The 23,602-nt window shown below is 36.9% G+C and overlaps 1 protein-coding gene across 2 annotated transcripts in view; it reads right to left on the bottom strand.

Moving 5' to 3' along the window:
* Positions 1–23,602, bottom strand: part of DPH6 (diphthamine biosynthesis 6) — a 499,664-nt gene that overhangs the window by 57,629 nt on the left and 418,433 nt on the right. For both annotated transcript variants that reach the window (XM_069097640.1, XM_069097641.1), the window contains exon 14: positions 2,309–2,714. In XM_069097640.1, coding sequence (XP_068953741.1) covers positions 2,309–2,714 — 406 coding nt within the window. The remainder of the gene's footprint in view (positions 1–2,308; positions 2,715–23,602) is intronic.

Genomic DNA, 23,602 nt, shown 5'->3' with positions numbered 1-23,602 from the left:
CTATCTATCTATCTATCTATCTATCTATCTATCTATCTATCTATCTACCCTGTATACAGTAGATAGAGCCTGATTCTACTCAGAAAGAATGGATTTTAAGTATAGTCTCTGACACATACTGATTGTGTGACCCTGAGTAAGTCACTTAACATCTTAGTGCCCTTAGTGCCCTACTGATTTGCACTGGTTGAGAGGGAAGCAGTTAGGTGGCTCAACAGATAGAGTGCTGGGCCTGGAGTCGGGAGGATCAGAGTTCAAATACATCCTCAGAAACTTACTAGCTGTGTGACCTTAGGTAAGTCACTTAACACTGTTTGCCTCAGTCCCTCCTCTGCAAAATGGGGTCACGAAAAGTTGAACACAACTGAAAAGACTGAACAACAACAAAACTGGTCAATAGAGTTTTCTCACTGGAATGTTTTCTTTCTTTTTTTTGCTTTTTGGAAGGGCAGTTGGGGTTAAGTGACTTGCCCAAGGTCATATGGCTAATAAGTGTTAAGTGTCTGAGGCCAGATTTGAACTCAGGTCCTCCTGACTCCAGGGTTGGCACTCTATTCACTGTGCCACCTAGCTGCCCCTCTCACTGGAATTCTCTGTCTATGAAATCACAGATCTGACCTCTTCTTCCCCCTTTATTGCTCCCTACCTTCCTCAATGTGTATGTAGGTAAAAGAAATATAATTACAATTATTTTAGAGGTCAAGAAAATAAAATCTGATGTCTCTCCCCATCCAAAATGGTCACAGGGTAGTACTTTAAGTCTATTTTGGATTTTAGTTAACAAGATTATGCAAATTTTCAAAAGGTCTATGATTTCCTTAGACAGTAGAGGAGGGAACTTCCTTTCACTTATAGCAGATGGTAATTGGTCTACATAGATAGGATTCTTTACAGATAAGTCCTTAGGAGTTGCCTGAACAGTACAAAGCAATAAATGGCAAAGGCTGTATTTGAACTTTGATTGTAACTGATTGAAAGTCTAGAACCCTATCCCACTATATCTGGGTGCTTCTAATAAGCCAACAAAATGTTCAACCATGCCATGATGCAAAAACTCTGACCCCATCCCAACTTGAAACTCATGAAAATTAAATGTTGAAATTATTCTGCAGTTTCTGGTCTTTGTGAATCTGTTCCAAAGCTTCCAATAGTATTCACAAAGAATAATCATCTGTGTATTATCCATGTGTTTCTTTTCAGTTAGCATTTGAAGTGGCAGTGACAGAGTAGGAAAGTCCTAGACTAGTAGTCTGAAAGCTTAGGCTCTAGATCAACTCTTTCTGATCTAGCTATGTAACCTTGTGAAAACTATCTAAGCTCTTCTTAAACAGCTCATCTTCTGGGACTAATACTACCAGTCCTAATCTATTTTCTAGGGTTGTAGTGAGAATCAAATGAGATAATGTATGTCAAAGTGTTTTGAAAAATTTAAATTACAGAGTTCTGTTATTATTCTACCCAGATTTCCAATTCACAATGCACCAGTGACTGGATTTTGCCCTCCAAATTAGAAAATAAAAAATGAATTCAGTTTATATTCAAATAAAATATTCAAACTCAATACAATCAAATTGGTAGAAAAGAAATACATTAGAATATGCTTCAATATTTAGGACTTTTTGCATTATCAAAGGTTTCAAATAGCAAGATCCCCCTACAGCATTTAAAATATATTTTGATTTACACAGTTTTTCCGGAATATACCTATGGTGACAAGAGTTACATATATAATGAAAAACTGTTAGGGAGTTTGGTGTGAAGAAGGTTATATCTCCATAGGAATGCTAGATGACATTGGAATAGAAAATTACGAATACATTTGGTTAACCTGTGCTCCTTGTATGGAACTGGCCCTGTGATAATAAAATTTTTCAACCATTTTCATTTGTGAAAAGTGTCAACCACCCTGCTTGGAGACAGGGGTAGTTTTAAAATCTTTTTTTAATCTTTAAATACTCAGCACCCAGAAGAGTATATATAATAAATGCTAAAAATTAGTTGAACTGAATTAAAACAAAATATCAGTTCATGTCATTTACTGACTAAATGTACCATCTCTTCTGCCTGTATAGCCTGCCAACAATAAAACATAACCTCTGATTAAGAACTTTTGATCAAGTGGCCTTCCACAGATGGCCTTATAAGAAATATAAAACTTCTCTGTAGACCAATACTGTTGCCAAATAAATGGCAGACTTCTACCCTGTGACATGTTCATTCTTTGTGATGACTCTGCATAGACTATGTGTTAAAGTTAAGCATTCATGCACATATAACATTCTTCATTCTCTTTTCCCAGTTACCATACCTGTATGCAGAGCTGTGATGTCGATGCTGTCTTTCTTATAGAAAGTCCTAAAGCACAGTGGCATCATCCCTTTATCTCCAGATAATCTTGCCATTGCCTGTAAGAACATGGCCACCAAATCTTGAAGAGCCTGGTTTAAATCGGGTAAAGAACCAAAGGATGACACCCATCTCAAGGAAATGGAGATGCAGGCACAGGAAGCAGAAATAGATTCAACAGTTTCACACTCAATTAGACAACTCTCAGACTTCTTCTCCAATATGAAATGCTTTCTTTGAAGTGGCTCATCCACCACTGTGATGACATGCCACTCAATTGCAGAATCTCTAGGAAGACGGGGAACTACCACAATTACCAGGATCCCATTAGTCTCACTGGTGATGCCATAGGTCTCATGGTGGTCTTCCTAAAAATGAATAAAAACAGGTGGAATCTCAGTTTTAGAGTGGATGTGCCAAGTCTTCCAAAAGTCTCTTAATATAAACAAAGGAATCTGAGAACATGTTGAAACCAAGGGGCCATATTGAGTGTTTCTGCTTTGCTGATAATATAAATATTAGCTCATTTTATTACATTAGTACAATCTGTAGCCTGGATGTCCCATTCACTACAATCCATCTACTACGCCCAAGAGCTACATGTGAACACATCATCACTAGCTGTTCATGCTTTAAATGCAGGTGTTTATATTTTAAATAGCTGGAACTTTTTTATTCATGGTTTTTATTCAATTTTTTCTTTGTTCTGTAAATGATTATCTAAGTATTCTGCTAACATCTATGTTTCAGAGCAGAAAAGATTTTATGTGTAAACATTATGCATATTTATAACAAAGCATATGTAAATATGTAAACAGACACTTATGTAAACCAAAATAGCTTAATACATTCACGTGTATACCAATAAGACTTAAGACTGCAATGCATTATTAATAGTGATTTGGTTTGTTGGATCATGTCTCTCACTGAACAGCTGCCACTGCAGGTAATTACAAATTTGTCCACTTGCCAGAAATAACTGTTTGCTCATTTCTCTATTTTTGTCTTTCAGAAAGATTTTTTGCTTTGCATTAAACATCATGATAATACCTTCTGGTGTCATTTATAGTGAGACTGTCATTATGGATATGGTTCAGTTCCTCTAGTAGTATATTCACTCCTTGGTTATTGGACAGAGAACATATATTGAGAATAGTTAATAGTTTAATAATTAAAGTAATATTAGTCGATGGTAAAAACAAAACAAAACCCTCTGTTCCCTTTTCACATTTTGGTTAGCACCACTATGGAATGGCATTCTATTGGAATGAGGGCCATTTAGAACTGAAGACCATTTTATACTTTTAACTGATGAGTTGCTATTGCCAATCCTACATCTCCTTTCTTGGCCTACCAGTCATCACTTGGTGGCCCTACACCACTTTCTATTTAGCTCGTTTGGTTCTAGCATGACAGTCATAGTAGTCACTTGGACCATAGCTACAGTCTTTCAAATTCACTAGGACTTGATGCAGCTTGCCCTCAAGGGGCATAGCATTATCTTTGAAAACCCTGGGTCATCTCCATGACATGATCAAATAATTTTATTTGTATGTGTGATACTTTAGAGTTTATAAAGTGCTTTCACAAACATTATCTCATTTGGTAATATTGGTATTTATCCTGTAAAATGCATAGTCCTGGGTGTACAAAGGTAGTGCTATGGAACTACTGCCAATAATGCTTGTACTTTTAAGTATTTATTCCTCTCTCCTGCATCCTGGTAATGATGGCTTTTTGTCAGTCCATTTACATATCTGGTGGTATGTCTACTTGAAGGCTATATAGTCTCTGGCTTGCAGAAATAGCAAAATGGATCAGATGGGGATCTGACTGACTAAGCTAATAGTAAACACAGAACTTTTAGCTGATATGTTCCTATTATTTCATGTTTGTGTAAAAGAAATGAAAAAATATAGCTGTTATTCTGAAGCCATGAAGAAAACACCATTATATATATATATATATATATATACATATACATATATTTTAATTTTACTGAGAAAAGCCACAGGAAGATTAAAAAAATTTCCTTTACCAACTTAACTCCAAATATAGCACCACAACCTCTTTACTAATTCTGTCAGTTCGTTCTCACATTTTTTGGTCAGATACATTTTGGTGCTATTTGTATTGAAAGCACTGAACACATTCTTCTGAAAAAAGAAGGTACTGCATCCAATAATAGGAAGAAATATCTTGAGTCCCACAGATCTGTTATTTGTAAGCAAGAAAGTTTTGTTTATAAACCTCAAAAGTGTCCAAGTTATTAAGCCATTCTTAAAAGTGAAAGTCAAATGCAGAAGACCCAGAAAAAAAGTTTTTGGAGCTTGGAAGCTTTGCTAATTTTTTTCCCTAGTGAAAAAGACAAATGCAGCAATATTCCAATTTTGAAAAAAATAAACCATACATCTCATCATATGCATTTATATATAGCAGATAATAACTTCCATTTAATCTTTTATCCAAATGTGAAAACTTTAAAATATGAAATGAAATTTGAAGCATTTTACCTCAAGCAACATATCTGATTTCTCAGAGTGGCATGTCCTATTATGCATGTTGAATACAAGCATTCCTCACAGAGAAAGCATGTTCCTATAATTCATTCCTTTAGAGCATAAGTGGACTTTTATGTTTTTGGTAAAATGGTCACGAAAAGAGCTAACTTTACCTATCCTATTCTGCACACATGCACCTTAATTTAAACAGGTTTATATTTTCTCCTTCTTTGATGACTTATGCTTACTTTCCTATAACCATACTTTTTCAGAACTCTGTTGGGTGTTTTCTTTTTTTCTCAGAGATTACAAGTCCACTCGATATTTGTGACTTATATTTTCCTCTGCTTTGTGAGTATGGGTAATAGCCTTTTTGTATACCAATTTGCTTACACTGCAGTCTATACTGGGAATACTGCACATTGCCTGACCTTTGAATGGAAAAATAATAACAAGTTAAAACAGTCATTTTACCTCAAGTCGATAAGGCCATAACACTCACCCTGCTTTCAATTCACATGCTCAATTTTCATCCACTTACTCTCGACTTTGAGAGGAAGGAATAATGACAGGTTACAGGCACTTTATTTCAAAATTCACTCACAAAGTTATTGACAAGCATTTTTCACAGAAACAGCTCTTCTGCCTGACCCTCGCGAGCTGTTTACATGAAAAATGCACTTACTTGTAGATTAACGATAGTGGAACCTAATTCCACACCAAACATGTAGCAATTGCTTTAGCATCTCTGTTTTTGATATGGGAACAAAAATAGGGATAATTGGCCTCAAATTGCAGTCACTTCAGTCATAATAAAATCTCACAGAGTACTGTTTGCTTTCAGTACTTTCATTAGGTAAGCTGGGGCTGTTATTAAGGTACCAACACATAAATGTTATATTAGCACTTAACAGAAGCATAGTATTCTCCTTCAGGAGATAAATTCCACCCTTGTCAATATAATTCTGAACTGAGTGCTGTAAAAGAGTTTGAAAAGATGAAATACTGGAGCTTTGCACTAGGGGAAATAATAAAAAAAAAACACCTTGCTCATTCAAGCTTAAAGGCCACTTTGCTGGCCCCAGGTGCTGAGGTCCTGTTTAGAAAATAAGTCTAGGGACTCTCTCTCAGGTCAAATCAAACACTGAGACAAACTTTCCTCCATTGTTCTCCTTGGCCAAGGTTGTTAAATCAAGTACTTTATATTTCTGCATGTCTTTAGCTGCCATTTTGTCTATGGGAAGAAAAACAAGGACCTTAAAGTTAAGATAAAGTGCATTTTCAGACAACAAATGATAAGCGTTCATAGGGAATGACTACATAGAGAATGTCACATAGCCCACTATTCTCAGAGAACACTAGGTTCTTTTAAAATTTGAGATACTGTGCACAGTGATGGAGCTGCTAAAGACTGGCTATATCTCTTAGTGCCTATTATTGTGCTTTTCAGAAACTTTTAAGATAACAAAGTCTCCAATTTACTCTCAAGAAAAGTGCTGTCATTCCTATAGAATTGGGGGATTTTTATTCATTTAAAACACAAAAGAAAGAGAAAAATCTATGGCTGTTTCCAGTATAATGCCCAACATTTTCACCTTCTTCTAACATCACTTATTCCCTCAATGACCTTTCTCACGTCATCTTCCCAATAATGGGGGGGGGGCCTTCAAATGGATCTCTCTAAATTTGATTTATCCACCAATATAATGTCAATTGTTGGAATATCACTGGGGTTGGTTTAAGAATGGAGAATGCAGTCATGGACCTGTCAATGAAAGGTGATTTTATTAGCTTTAAAACATATATGGAAAGGGGAAGTTCTGGAGATAGTGCAGTTGAAGTGGATGGATGGTGGGGGTAAACAAGAAGGTTTTAGCAGGAGAAGATTTCTAGGAGATGGGTTGGATGAAAGTAATGTCCAGGATAATGGTCAGGTTGGTCTGTTGACATGGGGAAATTTGCACATTTATGGAATTGTAAGGCTTATATTAACTGAATTAATTGAAATATACTTGACTAAGATATCTAGGGGTTTAAGCAATAAACGGGGATTGAAATTCTTGAATAGAATAATAGGTAACAGGGCATAATTCTTTCACTGTATTAATTAGTTATTGGCAGGCAAATGTTACTGGTGATACTACCCAATCACAAGTTAAATGTTGTACATAACATTTATGATAAATGTAATCATTTTAGAACTTAAGAGGAGTATCCAAATTGTATTTAGGGATTAATCCTGCTTTGCCATGAGATTCATGGTTAATTAGACCTCACTTGATGGCATCAGGAATAGGCCAGATGATCATTTGTTATTATATCGTGCTAGGGATTCCTTTTTTGGGGACAGTTTAGATTAGAAAGCTTTTCTAGTCCTAGATGAAATTCTTTCCTATTTTAAAATTCTGTGATTCTCTTTGTGTAGAGGATTTGTGATATCACAGATATGGGTACTGCTCCCCCCGCCCCAAGTACAAATGAAAACACATCCAAGGGGCCCATCTTGTCCAACTCTTTTCCATGTCCTCCTGGAAATCCTCTATGGGAGAGATGAGACCAATCCAATATGTTGAGGATCTTCCCCTAATTCATTTGATATTTCTTGGATATTCTGGAGCACACAGATGATCTATTTATCTTGTACTCTTGCTGAATGGCTGATCCACTTTTTTTGTTCATACAGTTCTCTGAGAACAACTTTTACATTATCTTTCTTGAGCAATTCTTGCTCGGTTATTTGTTATAACCTACACATGTCTAACATGTGTCTCTCCATCGCCTTCAAATTCAATTCTTCAAAATTGTTCTAGGGACGGCTAGGTGGAATAATGAATTGAGCACCGGCCCTGGAGTCAGGAGAACCAGAGTTCAAATCTGGCCTCAGACACTTGACATATGTACTAGCCGTGTGACCTTGGGCAAGTCACTTAGCCCCAACTGCCCTGTCCTCTTCCGTCCAAAAAAAAAATTGTTCTATTTCACAACTTTTAGTCATATTGCATCACTGGAAGAATACATAAATATTCCAACAGATCTATGATTTAATTAATGTGGATGTTTCTTCCAGTGGTGGGTAGTCACAATCTATCCATTTCTCCCCATCCCAGACAACTCTTGTCCATGTTCTCCAATAAGTTTGCTATGGGGGTATGCTGGGGGAGGAGAGTTCATCCAATGGGCTAGGTACCTCCCTCTCTCTTGATATTGAGAGGATATCATGTCTGGAATGCTGTCCCTCCTCATCTCTGCCTACTTGCTTCCTCCAAGTTCCAGCTAAAATCCTACCTTCTACAAGGAACCTTTTCATGTACCTGTAATGGGAATGTAAATTTGAAGATCTTCCCTGCCTCTAGGCTAAAGTGCACCTGGAGCCTGGGGTGGGGGGGGGCTTGTTTTTCAGTAGATACTTCTTGATTAGCCAGTGAGTCAATAAGGTTGTTACATTCTTTGAGCCAGGAGAAGGCTATATAAGCCCTGATGTGTAGCTTTGTTTTGGGGCTCACTTTGGGAAGTGTTCTGTGATTTGATCTGGATTCTGGGAAGCCGTTGTCCAGAGCCCCCCGGCTTTGAAAAACCCAGATGTTGATTTGGTATGGATGTGATGGTTGGACAGTTTGGAAAGCTGTCTACTTGATCTGTTTCTGTCTTGATAATTCTGCCTGTATACTTTGAAGTTCAGGGTGCTGACCTTTTCCCCCTGAACTAGGTAAACGATACATATTTGACTGATTAAAGTAAGCTTGTTAACCCATTTTGAGTTGCTTTCCTTTAGCAAAGCAGATCCAAGAACCTGTGGTGGCAGCGACCCTGGGGAGGCTTGGGGTGCTTGCTGCTACAGTACCCCTTAATGAAAATATCTTCTCTTCGAAATTACCTTTAAGTAAGCCTGTATATATTTTGCTGGTACACAGTCATTTGCATATATTCTCCACCATTTGGTTGTGAGCTCCTTGAGGTTAGAGGCTATTTTTTCCTTTCTTTGCATCCCCAGCATTTAGCACAGAGCCTAGCACATGGTGCTTAATAAAGTACGTAAAAGTAGTGATTTGACTTAATACCAGTCTAGCACATGAGCTGCCCACCAACTATTGTCACATGACCAGTTCATCTTTCATTTTTATTATATATTCCTTTGATGACATCCTTGCTAGCTGGTGCTAGGACTGGAGTCAGAAGGACTTGAGTTCAACATTGGCCAAAAAGTACTTATTAGCTGTGTGACCCTGGGCATGTCACCTAAACTATCTGCCTCAGTTTCCTCATCTGCAAAATGGGGATAATAATTTATAGCACTTAGATCACAGGGTTGCTGTGAGGACCAAACGATATAACAATCATGAAGTGTTTAGCACAATGTCTGGCATAAGCTAGATGCTTAATTAGTGATGTTCCCTTCCCTTCATAGTTTCTTATTTTTATAGGTTACACTTTCCACATGCTTCTCTATTATTTTTTGAGAGATGGTAATTTTTAACTCTTTGTAGATTATAGGCTTCTCTGACTCACAATAATGCAACACAGCAGAATACTGTATTTAAAAGATGGGACTTTGTTTCAGGGAGAAATGTTAGAGTTATTAAATGAGCTTTGCATGTTCCCAAAGGCAGCCTAGTCCACTCTTGTATCCATGTTTAATTCTGGGTCCAACTCATGATCCTTTTGCAGTATATGGATAAGATATACACACAGATGAATGAATTCTATAGCTTTTCTATCTCTCCATATATTATAATCTAAAGAACAGGCATTATTCATCCACTTCTGTTTTGCTGTGTAGATGATTAGGACAAACTTTTTTGGATGTTTATGGATCTCATCTAGGAGTCTGTGTTGTTTTGAAACGATGCAACCAACAGTTATCTACAAGTAGGAACTTCTGAAGAACCTCACCATTTATAGAGAATCCTTTTTTAACTTGGATTCTGTTGCTAGGTCTCCAATGGAGCAGCAAATACCTTGGGCAAGCATATTTGTCCCTGTTCTATGCCTTTTCTGGTATTAATTATATATGGTCACTGAATAGCCTCTCTATTATATCTTTCAAGGAAACTTGTGAAATTTTGATATACACACTAAACATCACTTTCTGAAAGGTCAGCGTTTTGCTTTAAGAAATCTAATAAAACCAGAAATCTGGTGATTTTTATAGTGAATAAACAAAAGGGTATATTATTTTATCCACAGATTTAAGTAGATTGTATGATGGTAAAGATGTACTTTAATGTGTAATATTTCTTGCAGAAAGCCTGTCTATTCTTTAATACCATTATCATGATGCCCTCAACACAGAGATGCCCTCACAACTCCATGGCTTCCATTCCAGCTTTGCTCTATGTCCACTTATTTGAATCAAGTTGCTTTTCCCCAACTTGTTTCCCTTTTCCTCCACACTGTAAACGTATTCAGAACTGTGATGTGAGAGTCTAAAGGGTAGTTTCATCATTCATGCTGGTGAAAAATGGTGTTATAAAAATCTTTGCAGACCTTTTTTTAAATCTTTCTTCTGTTTGTTGTATTCCTTCCAGTATCATCCTTTAATGTCCTAGCGATGTTTTGCTTAGTTAGGTTTCTCAATATACTTTCTTTGCTTTATTTTCTGTTACTTTATTTTATGAGGTAATATTGTATATAATCTTTCATCATCCTTTTTCTGTGGGATTTCATAAATGAATTATATGCCTTTTTTTTTCTTTTTGGAGGGCAATTGGGGTTAAGTGACTTGCCCAAAGTCACACAGCTAGTAAGTGTGTCAACTGTCTGAGGCTAGAGTTGAACTCAGGTCCTCCTGACTCCAGGGCCAGTGCTCTGTTCATTGTGCCACCTAGCTGCCCCAATGAATCATATTTCTCTTGGTTGTCGTAGCTCTTCACTTGGCAAGTGATTCAAGTGTCTGATATCTATGGTGCTTTTTAGACTCATTCTCTTTGTTATCAATCAATCAATATTAGTCAATGAATATACATTTATTAGGTACTATCTGCCAAGGCTAAGGTGCCAGGAATAACAAAGACAAAAATGAAACAGTCCCTGACCTCAAGAAGTTTACATTCTACTTGTGGAGACAACATGTACATATATTGCTATATTCCAAATAAATGCCAGGTAATTTTGTGGGGAGAAGGCATTAGTAACTGTAGGGATCAGGAAAGGCTTCTTGTAAAAAATAGTGCTTGAGCTCAGTTTTGAAGTAAACTAGGAATTCTAAGAGGAAGAAATGAGGAGGAAGGAGTGCATTCTAAGCACTCTTTTGCCTAAGCTGCCCTGCCCCCTCCATCCCCTATCCCCCATGCTGCCCTAGGCACAGGGGGAAGATTGTGCAATGGCAATGATATCAGGAGATAAAAATGTCCTGTCAGGAACTACAAGAACTTCAGTTCTGTTTGTCTGTTGGGTGTGTAGAGGGGAATAATGTATAATAAGGCTAGAGAGGTAGCAAGCTGGAGAAAGGTTGTGGATATCCTTAAATGCCAAATGGAGAAGTTTGTATTTAACACAAGATGTAATAGTGAACCAATGGAATTAATTTATATGGGAGCATCATGTTCAGATCTGTGTTTTGGAAAATTGCTTTGGTCGCTGAATGGAGGATAGATTAAAAAAGGAAAAGACGAACCTGGGAGACCAATTAGGAGCCTATGCCAGTGGACTAGGCAGGAGGTGATCAGGGTCTGAACTAGGGTGGTGGCTGTGTGAGACGATAGGGTATAGATGTGAGAGATGCTGTGGTATTAGAACTGACAATATTTTTACCTGATTACATATGTGGAGTGCATCACACTAAGGAGTTGAGGATAACACCAAAGGAGCTTGTGGCCCTGGCTGATTAAAAGGATTGTGGTGCCCTTGATTGAAATATAAAAGTCTGGAAGAGGGCTGGATCTGGGAGAAAGATGATGAGATTTTTTTAACATGTTAGGTTTGGGTTACCTATAGGATATTAAATTGAAAATGATGAAAAAGCAGTTGGTGCAGCTCTGGAGCTCAGAATAAAGGTGAGAACTGGTATGGTAAAGACAATACATGTCCTTTCTTCTATCCCTATTCTATTTGTTATTAATATCTTATTTAAATAGGTTGGAGTTTAATTATATATTACATATTTCATTCATTTTTATTTTTTCTTCTGGTTTTCCACTAATTTTGATCTTTGCTCTAATAAGTTGGTATTGATTCAGGAATGACTCTAACATTAGTAAGGAGTCACTTCCTATCTATTATAAATAAAATCAATAAAATTTTTGTGATGTTATTTGGTACTTTTCATGTAGAGATATTTTAAAAATTATTTTTTGAAGAAAGCATTCATGTTGTATAGAGATGAGGCTTTTGTAAAATTTGTACATTTTTGAACTTTCCATCTCTTATTCCTAATCTGTATGCTTCAAAATATTTTCTACTATTCTTATCTATTCCCATCTTTGCACTGAAGTCACTGAGTATCAAAGTATATACTGACAACTGAGTGTTTAACTGGATTCTTCATGGAATTTCTCTATTTCATTATGCTTAATAGATATTGGTACATTAGTTCTCAAATAGGCATCTGGTACAGATGGTGAAGTGGATAGAGTGCCAGGACTGAAGTCGGGAAGGCCTGAGTTCAAATCAAACCTTCAACAGTCACTAGATATGTAACCCTGGGGAAGTCACTTAGTCCTGTTTACCCAAGTTTCCTTATCTGTAAAATGAATTGGAGAAGGAAATGGCAAACCACTTCAGTATCTTTGCCAAGAAAACCCAAAGGGAGTCACAAAGAGTCAGATGCTGAAAACATCTGAAAAATGATCTGCTATAATTGTACATCCTGTCCACCTTAACTACTTCTCTTGGATCATCCTGATTTTTTTTCATGATATCTTGCTTAAAGTATAAGTAGTAAATATGCCCTGTGAGTTGAATAAGAATATTATAATGAACATGTTTCTGTTCAAGTGATTTGGTTATGGTAATGAGAGTTACTTGTCTCAAAGCTATGTTCATAAGATTGAAAATAGTGTGCTATTTGGCAATTTATGCTATTATTATACCAATCTAGGAAATCCCTGTTACGCAACTTTTCTCAGTGGGCTTAATTTTTACCTTCATTTTAATTTCATAAAATGAAAGACTGAATGTGCCTAGCAAGAGCTGGGTTTATGAGAAAAAGGTGTTAAATTTCTGTTCAAATTTCAAAGTCACAACCTGTAGTGATACTATGTATTTCCAGACTTGAGATGTACCAAAAGAAGTTTATAAAATTCAACAAATTTTGAAAAGGTGGTTTTGAAATGAGGCTAAGAAAGATGCTCAAAAGGAAAGCATTCCTACAGTGGCACAGTACTGGATAAGTGTCTTTCTTGAGGTGGGCACAGTACACTGGGCACTGGCAGTTACCCAGAAAAAAACAACTACCCCTGAAGAGGTTTTAGCTTTAAAAAAGGATAATATAAGTATGTGAGCAAATTTATTCATGTTATTAATAAGGGAGCAGCTATTTTAGTTTGACTCCTCCTTCTTCAGTCTTGTTTACATGGCTGTGTGTTGTAATTGTAGGAAATGAGTAAAGAGAGACCCATTCTTGGGCTATTTCCATCTTTCCTCATCACACAGCTGCTCCTGATTATGTAAAATTGACATTAACTGGTAACTATGTACATTATCCTTGAGTAGCCTGATTTTCTCTGCAGAAAGTTTGTCAGCATGTCATTAAAAAATAATGAAGTAGAACTTTTCATAGGCATTTTTGTTAGAGATCGAATAAATCTGTCTTCCGTTTGAAGAACAGCATGCCACTCTTGCCTGTAGGATAAAGTGCAAACTCCTCTGCTTGGCATAGAAAGCCCTTCACAGGAGGCATCCAGTCTACCTTTCCTAGCTTATTACATATTATTCTATATATTCTATTTTCTAGCCAAAGTAGTCGACCTGCTTTTTCCCATAAAAGACGACCCATTCTCTGTCTCTGTGCCTTTGCATAGGCTGTCCCCTAGGTCCAAACTCACTCTCACCTCATTTCTACCTTAGAACCCCCACCTGCATTGGAGTCCTCTTACAACATCACCTCCTACAAGAGGCTGGTCCTAATTACCTCCTCTAGCAGCTAGTGGCTTCTCACTACTCCAGAGATTACTTTTTATTTAATTTGTATATATTATGTATTTAATTACTTTAATTAATTAACCTATATGCTAAATGGAAGCTCCTCAAGGACAGGGACTATTTTGGTTTTCGTCTTTGTATTTCTAGGGCTTAGAATAATACCATACACATTGTTGGCAATTGACAAATGCTTTCTTGTTAATGAGTTGATGATGATAATGCTGTCCAGCACATATGAGGATGGTACTTTTCATGCCCATCAGTAGAACATGGTGTTTGTGGTGTAGTTGCTATTTTAAAAAAGAAAACACATTTCTTTCCCAGGGATTCATCCACAATCTTTTGTCTGGCTTCTGTTACGATCATGGAATGCGTATGCAAAATGGCTGGTCAGCCTTAGGAATACAACCTGTGGCTAATAATAGTCCTGTGATAGAAATGAATCTATGAACTTTGTTAGCTCCATTAGCCCCATGTAAGTCAACTAATTCTAACCAATATTAATATCTAGTATAATTTTCTCCAGTCTAAATGTTATTGGATAATAATATTGTAGCACTGGGTGTAGGACTGTAGCACTGTGGCTACAGTGCAGCTACAGTGGGTAGCTCTGGGTAAGGCATCCCTTCCTTGCTGCCTCAGATCCCCCCAAGGGAAAATGGATAAAATAAATCGACCTGTTGCTCAGGGTTACTGTGAATGAAAGAAATTAAAAGGATTATTACGTATTTTACTAATATTAAAATTTCCTGCCCTTTTCAAGTGGTTTAAGTTTTATTTAATGCTAATGAAATCTTCAAAAGCAATTTACCATTACATCTAGGAGATATAATGAATGCATTGTGGGCTTAAAAAAACCCTGAAGAATCACCCATTATTCATACCAATTTACATTGCTTGGGAAAATTCTTAGTAAATAGAGCATGACAATCTTTAAGATAATTAAATATAGTGCAGGTCATAACAATACATTTTCCTATGAGAAGTATAAAATATTTCATAGATAAAATATTATACCTTCCTGGCAACATCCTTGTACAATGAGCAATTAAGGTAAGGGGCACTAAAGATTTTTAAAAAATATCATAGGAATTAAGCAAATTTTCTCAAATATTAGCCTTTCTTTAGGACTCTCATGCATATATTATTGGAAAAGAAACATAACTTTCAAGGTGAACAGTGGCTAGCATCAGTCCTTAAATCTGTATTTAAATGTTATAGTTAAATTAATGCATTCCTTCAACCATGGAACTATGGCAATAGCTGGTCAAGAATTTAAAAAGAAAAAAGTATCTACTATTTCTCTTCCCTTAGTAGAATAATCTAGGAATAGATATTTATTACAATGCTAGATCCTGCTGTAGCTGTACACATTTGTGAAAGCAGAGAGAGATAGACAGAGGAGAGAGAGAGAAAGAGAGAGAGAGAGAGAGAGAGAGAGAGAGAGAGAGAGAGAGAGAGACAGAGAGAGAGAGAGACAGAGAGAGAGAGAGAGACAAAGAGAGAGAGAGAGAGACAGAGAGAGACAGAGAGACTCTCCAGGTTTTCCACCTGAGCCTCAGTCACGGATCTGATATTAAGTAACCATTTTATTCATTATAGCCTTTAATCTCCTTTGCTGATAGCTTTTAATTTTTAAGTAGCCCTACTTCACAAATCACACTCTCTTTCATGTGTTCTCCTAGCTGAGGAATTAATTTTGGAAGCAAAATATCTAAACAGTAAGCATAATAAGAATGAAACAGGTTAAAGCTTATTAGCAGCAGGGAGCAGATGTAGCAAAACTCTGCCAGTTCCCCTACATTTCCTCCCCAGCAGGGACTTTCTATCAAGCTGTGAGTTAGTTCTATAGCACAATGCTTGGCTGCTGTTTCAGCAAATGCACCTTCCCTTGCTTCAAGTATAATACTAAGAATTCACTTTGATTTTTGATTTTTCTTTGCAATAATAATGTTTAAAACAGTTCCTGCCGAGCTAAATGTAAAGTAAAGCAATGAGTGCCAGATAATCAGGAGAGTATAAAAATATAATTGATAAGGAAATAATTACATATTGAACAATTTTCACTTCTTTAAAAATGTGAACTTTATTCTCGCCAAACAAAGGTACTTGAATCTAGATAAAACCAGTAACTGCTCAAGTGAATTTCTTTGAATACCTTGCAATATACATCAGAGAATGGCAGACAGTCTAGTGGACAGATGAGGAAGCTGAGGTGAATGGGGTTAAATGACTTGCCCAGGGTCACTCAGCGCTAACCCTGGAGTCAGGAAAACCTGGGTTCAAGTCTTGATTCTGACACATAAATGGCTATATGACTTTAGGCAAGTCACTTAATATCTCAGTGCCTCAACCAATTGTCTAAAGTAATAAGTTGCAGAAAGAGGCCAACTTACATTGGCCTCTGGTCAAGAATTTAAAAAGAAAAAAGTATTATTTCTCTTCCTTTAGTAGAATAATCTAGGAATAGATATTTATTACAATGCTAGTTCCTGCTGTGGTTGTACACATTTGTGAAAGGAGACAGAGAAAGAGAGAGAGAGGGGGTGGGGGAGGGAGGGAGGGAAGTGGCTGAATGTTGGAGGAATATTGGAGAAGCTACCTTTATAATGGCAGGTATATTAAAATTTAAGAAGCAACATTCTTTTCTATAGATTAAGTTTCCTGATGCTGAAGATAATCTTAAATGACTTTCAGTAGGATGATACCTCAGTTTACATAAATTCACTTGCTAGATTGCCCCTGATGGCCAGTCTTAGTGGTTGTAGCAGAACTCTAAATGTGAGATGAAAAATCATTGCACCATTCACTCAGTGAGTCTTGTACCATTAATGAAATCACAGCAGATGTGGACACAGTACTTACAAGCTATCTGCTTACTATCACTTTTACCTATTTTTTTCAAGGTATAGTTTATGAATTAATAAAACTGGCTATTGGCTAAATGACATACAACAACCCTGAAAATTGCTATGTGAGATGATGATGGGCCTTACTGGCTGCATTTGCATTAAAGGTCAATTTTTTTTCTTGAAAACTTTTTTTTTCAACCATAAAGATAGGGGATGCAAATTACTAACTACTTCCTTATGATACTCATGTTCAATCTATTAAAGGGTAACAAAGGAAAAAAAAGGAAATCAGAAATTTAAGAGTGAAAGATAATGTATAGACGCAATATGTGGGGCATTACAAATCAATAAGTACGCTTATTAAACACATACTATGTGCAAGGCACTGGGCTATGTGCTTGGGCGATGCAAAAATAATATATATAAAATGTGAATCCAACTCAAAAAAAAAAGATTAATGTGCATTATGTTTCCTTAACATGTAAACTTTAAGAAAGCAGGGGCTATATCTTGTGTCTTTTCCTTATTGTACCTAGAGTACTGACAGGTTGATGAATTTTCAAAGATGTCAGTTAGGGAGGTAACATTTACAGTGCTGAGGGGCACAGAACGACACTGCTGACAATCCAAGTCCCTAGATGTTATGGTGATCTTGTTACGTGAGAAGACTATGGAATCTTAGTGACCAGTAGAGAGTTGTGCCTGACAGCTCACTTCAGTCATAAAATAAAAGATCATAGGAAAGAGGGTGAATTGACAAACATAAAAGTAACATGTCTAGACATACATAAATATTCCTGCAAACACTCTTCTTTATGGTAAAATTTTTATACTTCAAAGATCAACTCAAGTTGCCAGAGCCACTAAAGAAGGTAAAAATCTAGTCAGTTAGTATTTAAGCACCTGCTATGTACCAGGTACTGACTAAGCATTGGGGATACAAAGGCAAGCAAAAGACAGTCCCTTCCTTCCAGGAGCTCACAGTCTAATGAGGGAGAAAAGAGGAAAACAACTTTGTACAAACAAGATAAAGACAGGCAACACTGAAGACAATCAAGGGAGATGAAGGCCATTAGCATTAATGGGTGAGCAAGAAGGGATTCCTGAAGAAGGTGAGATTTTAGCTCAGACTTGAAAGAAACCAAGGAAGACAGGAGGCAGAAATGAGGAGGGAGAGAATTCTAGACATGGAGGATCGCCACTGAAAATGCTAAAAGATGGAGTGTCTTGTAAAAGAATGTGTGAGGTGAGTAAGGTGTATGAGGACTGGAAAGGGAGGAGAAGCTAAGGTTATGTAGGGCTTTCAAAGATAAATGGGGGGGATAGAGAGCCAATGGCATTTATAGAATAGGGGGAAGACATAGTCAGACTTGTATGTTAGGAAGACAAACTTGACCACTGAGTGTAGGATACACTGCAGTGGGAAGAGACCTGAGGCATGTAGACAAACCAGAAGGATACAGCAACAGTCCAGACATGAGGTGATGAATACCTCTACCAGGGTAGTGGTAGTGTAAGAGGAAAGTGGGCATCTTGGCAACAGAACATATATGGCGGGGTGACAGAGAATGAGGAGCTGAGTGACTGACTTAGGCAGGGCAGAGGATGGTGGTACTCTTTACAGTAACAGGAACATTTGGAGGAAGGAACAGTTTTGGGGTAAAGAGAATGAGTTAACTTTTGGACCTATTGAGTTTAAGATCTCTATGGGACATTCAATTTGAGATGTTCAAATAGACGGTTGGAGGCATAAGAGTAGAAGTCAGGAGAGAGGTTAGGGATGATAAGTAGATTTGAGAATCATCACCATAGATGATAATTAAATCCATGGGAACTGATGAGATCACCGAGTGAAGAAGTATATAGAAAAAGAAGAGAAGATGGTGCAGGATAGAGCCCTCTAAGACACGTATTGTTAGAAAGTATGACCTGGATGAAGATCCATCAAAGAAAACTGTGAAGAAGTGGTCAGACAGGTAGGAGAAGAACAAGGCCAGAGGAGTATCGTGAATCTACGGATAAGAGAGTATGAAGAAGAGAGTTATCCATAGTGTCAAAGGCTGGAGACAGGTCAAGTAGGATGAGGACTAAGGAAAGAGCATTAGATTTGGAAATTAAGAAATCGTTTTCTATTCAGAATAGAAAATACATAACTCTTAAGCAAAAAAGGAAGGAGGCATTACATAGATGCCCACAAGCCAAGAGAACTAAAGAAAAGGAAGATTTCAGAACTATTACTCTTATTAACATTAACTTCCAAAAGAAAGATAAGAGGACTGTCTATGGCAACTATTATGCATCTCTTGGCTCTGTAATGTTGGGAACTTTACAGGATTCTGCTGTACTGGCTCTCAATATTATGATGTGATTTTGTTCACAATATAGTTTAAGGGACACACTGTTTGCTATACAATATCTGCACAGTCTGTAAGACTGTAGAAAAAATAAATAAACATTCTTCACTATATTTATGGACTTCACAAATGAAGTCCATAACTGAATTCAAATAGACTTACAGAGTCTAAGGCTGAGTGACTAGACACAAGAGCAAGGTTGGACTAGGCTATTTTAGAGGCAAGAAGGGCATATGAGTTTGAAGGTAGATGTTAAAGTGGGAGGGTTCTGACGGCCATCTATGAAGTCTACATAGCAGTCAGACATACAGGTAGGGATTATATGATAGGATGATTTGTTCATTCCAAATGGGGGGGGGGTGGAGGTGGGGTGAAGCAACATTTTAAGGAAAACATTCTTAACTTCCTTTGTGTGTGATGGATTCCTTTGGCAGTCTGGTGAAATCTATAGACTCCTTTTCAGAATAATGTTTTAAAAATTTTTTTAATAGTGCTAAATTTTATTTTGAAGTTAGTGAAAATACAGGTTTAATATTTTTCCCATCCGACTTCATAGATTCTGGTGGTCTTTGGACTGAGGTTAAGAAGCCCCACTTTAAGGCTTTATAGATGCACATCCTTGAGCAAAAATATTGATTGCTAGGAAATGAGAAGAGGTGATAGACAAGTCTGAGAAATGGAAGGGATAATTTTTTTTCTTTTAAAACAAAAACTGACAGCCAATCACATATCTAAACTATTTTTCAGATAGTTTCTCCTGTGAATTTAAGAAAAACTTCATTTTATTCAGTGGAGAAGGGACTCAAAGTTGTGAAATTTCAAAGCTGAAAAATACCTCAGCAATCAAAGGATTTAGCACTAGAACAGACCTTAGGGATCATTTCTCTAATTCCCTAATTTTATAGGTAAGGAAACTGAGGCCCACATAGGAAAAGAAACTCATCGAATTTTACAAAAGCAATATATGTTCTAGATCTAGAATTTAAATACAGATTCTCTGAAACTAAATCCTGTGATCTTCGTTTCATCATCTTGCATCTCATTATTACTACTCAGTTTCTCATGTAGTCAGGCCCATATTTTTCTTCTACAAATGGGAATTTGAGTCTCCTACAGGTTAAATGAATGGTCTATAACTATGAAGTTAGACAGTGCTGGACAAGTCTCAGTCCAGGATTTTTTCTACTATATAGCAAGATTGAAAATTTCATGACCATCAGTCATATACTGGCCCTTCTGGAAACACGTTTAAAAATCATAATTGTCTCCAGCTGCATTATTACTATTAATGAAAGACATCAATATGCATAAAGAAGAAAGGCTCTTAAATATTTACTTCTTTGCTTACAGGACCAGGTAGATATGGATGAGAGTGTACAGTATTAAATGGGCTGACTTGGGCAAACAAGGCTTTCAAGGTGGTATAAAAAAGAACCTTGTTGATACCTTATTTGAGGGTTCTCTGGTAGAACCATGATCTTCTTTCATGCTCATCTGTTTGTTATTTAGGACATTGGTAGAATGAAAGGGTGACACTATTTCTATGGTTGAATTCCTTTAGTTGCTTGATTAATTCTGCCAAAAGCAATAGGGCTGATTTGTAATGACTGGCAAAACAAACCATCTCCCTTCATCAGTAAGGTGTTTTGATCTGTTTAGGACAGTAACACTGATATTCTACTCTTGTGGTTTCAAAGTACTTTTAAAGTACATTGGTCAATATGCAGGTAGTTAGGGACCAAAATGATGACCATAAAAAGACCTTCTATAATATGAACAGATTAGGTAACACAGCTTGAAATTTGAATACTTAAAAAAATATGAATGATGCTATTTATAACAGTGAAAATAAAGCTTGGTACACTCATTCCTGAAGCCAAGGATCCAAGGAGAATTTGAGCAAAGGAAGGAGCAAAGATATTACCTGGTGGGCCAAAAAATTAATTGATTATAGCAACCTTCTGAGGCCACTAGTTGAAAGCTCTGATGTAAATTTAAGAAAGGTCCAATACCAGGGTGACCAGTGGGTGTGACCTCCTGGATAATCTACCCTAGGCTAAGCAGTCTAGGCTGGATAGTGGCACTTAGGAAGAACATATATGTTTAGAAGGAGCATTTAAAGTTGAATCAGCTGCAATTAGGTATCTGTGATGTGCCCCAGAATAAACAGATCAATAACTGGGCCCTGTTGAACAATGACTGACTAGAATAGGAGTTTTTAACTTTTTTGGTGAGTTATAGACCCCCTTGATTATGTGATAAAAGCTAGAGGCTGCTTTGTCAGAATATTGTTTTCAAATAATTGAAGGAAATCCTAAATTGCAGATAGAGCTTAGTGAAAATAAAGATGTAATTTGTTTTTCCATTTCAAATTCACAGACCCTCTGAAATCTAAGAACTCCTGTAGGTAAGAGTATGAATTTGCAATCAGGAAGTCTTGAGTTTAAATTTGGCCTCAGATACTTAGTAGTTGTGTGACCCTGGTCAAGTCACTTAACCCTATTTGTCCCAGTTTCCTTATTTGTCAAATGAGCTGGAGAAGGAAATGGCAAATCACTGCAGTAGCTTTGCCAAGAAAACTCCACATGGGGTTACAAAGAGTCAGACATGACTGAAAAATGAATGAACAACAACAGCAACAGGTATTCAAAAGGTAAAGAGAGAGAGGGAAGGTTTTCTAGGCATAGGGAACACCCCAAGCAAAGACACAGAGATAGGATGTCATCTTGAGAACAGGAACTGTAAGGTTTGTTGCTTTTGGGTCCCTGACACCAGGTAGTGTGCCTAGCATACAGTAGTTATTTTACCAAAGGTATGCTGAATTAAATCATGCATAATAGTTATTGGCATTTGTATTCCATCCCACTACTAGACAATCAACAACCTGTGTTATCTAAATGTGATATTTCCTTCGGCACTTAGCACCATGTTCAGCAGGGTCTTAATAAATGTTTGTTGAATGACTAGATAGAGGGATAGGAAGTGGAGGCAGGATATGTTTACTCTATTTTAAAGAGTTCCATGGAAGACGGAAGGAGAAAGATGAGAGGGTGGCTAAAGAAGGTAGCGGTATTAAGGGAAAGGGCATTTTTATTTGTTTTTTGATAAGGAAGTACTGAGAATGTCTGTTAAACAAAAGTGAAAGAACTAGTTTGAAGGCAGAAGGGACAAGTAATCAATAGAGAGTGTGAAGTTAAAGACCTAAGAATGAGAGGAGGTCATTTTTAGTCACAGGATCATATCATAGCTCTGATATTTTTAAAAAATTTATTTATTTTTAGTTTTCAACATTAACTTCCATAAGATTTTGAGTGCTAAATTTTTCCCTCTCCCTCTGCCCCCTCCCCAAAATGGCATGCAATCTAATATAGTCTATGTAAAATCATATTAAAATATTTCCATATTAGTCCTTTTGTGAAAGAAGAATTGTAACAAAAGGAAAAAAAAACCATGAGGAAGAAAAGGAAGAGAGAAAACAGTATGCTTTTATCTGCATTCAGACTCCATAGTTCTTTCTCTGGATGTAGATAGCATTTTCCATCATGATGGCTCTGATATTTTCAAACTTCTTTTATGAAGTCTAGAGTATGTGGCTGACTGGATAGTGTTACTATCTTTTGGAATTAGAAATATCAAGGCATCATAAAGCATTTCTTCCAAGATTCCTCTGAGTCAGTCACTAGGAATTGTGCTAAATGAGCACTGGCAAAAAAAAAGTCTCTGCTCTCAAGGAGCTGACAGTTTAATGAGGAGATAACTTGCCAATAATTATGTACAAACAATATATAGACAGGATAAAAGGGAGACAATCTCAGAGGGAAGGTGCTAAGATTAAGGAGGACTTAGGAAAGGTGGGACTTTGGCTGAAACTTGAAGGATGTCCAGAAAGCCAGGAGGTGAAGATGAGGAGATAGAGAATTCCAGGCATGAGGAACAGCTAGAGCTGGGAGAAGGGAGTGTGTTTAGGATGGACTGGAGTGGTAAGAGACTAGAGGTAGAAAAATCAGTTAGGAGTTTGCTGCAATAATCTAGGTGAGAAGTGATGAGGGCTTGGACTAAGATAGTAGCTATGTTAGTGGAAAGAAGGGACTGAATATCAAATTAACATATTGTGGAGGTAGAAATAAGCAAGATCAGGCAAAAGTAATTGGATATGTGAGATGAGAGGGACTTAAGAGTTGTTCTGTAGGTTATGAATCTGAGAGACTGGAAAAATTGGTGTCTTTAACAGAAATGGAAAAGTTTGGAAGAGGAGTGGGTTTTAGGGGAAAGATAATGAGCTCTATTTTGGACATGTTGTGTTAGAGATTTCTCTAGGGTATCCAGTTTGAAATGTCTCATAGGCAGACTCTATCTTTACAGTCACACAATTAAATGAACAGTAAAGAGAATACAAAATCTCAGTAGGCTTCTTTTTTATTGCCTATTTAAAGAGTATTTAATCTGGTAGAGTCTATCTGTCTATCTATCT

Source organism: Petaurus breviceps, unplaced genomic scaffold (assembly GCF_028583685.1).
Source record: "Petaurus breviceps papuanus isolate PSGF00001 unplaced genomic scaffold, PetGlider_PUasm1.0 37, whole genome shotgun sequence".
NCBI classification, from domain to species: Eukaryota; Metazoa; Chordata; class Mammalia; order Diprotodontia; family Petauridae; genus Petaurus; species Petaurus breviceps.
This window is presented reverse-complemented; position numbering and strand designations above follow the sequence as displayed.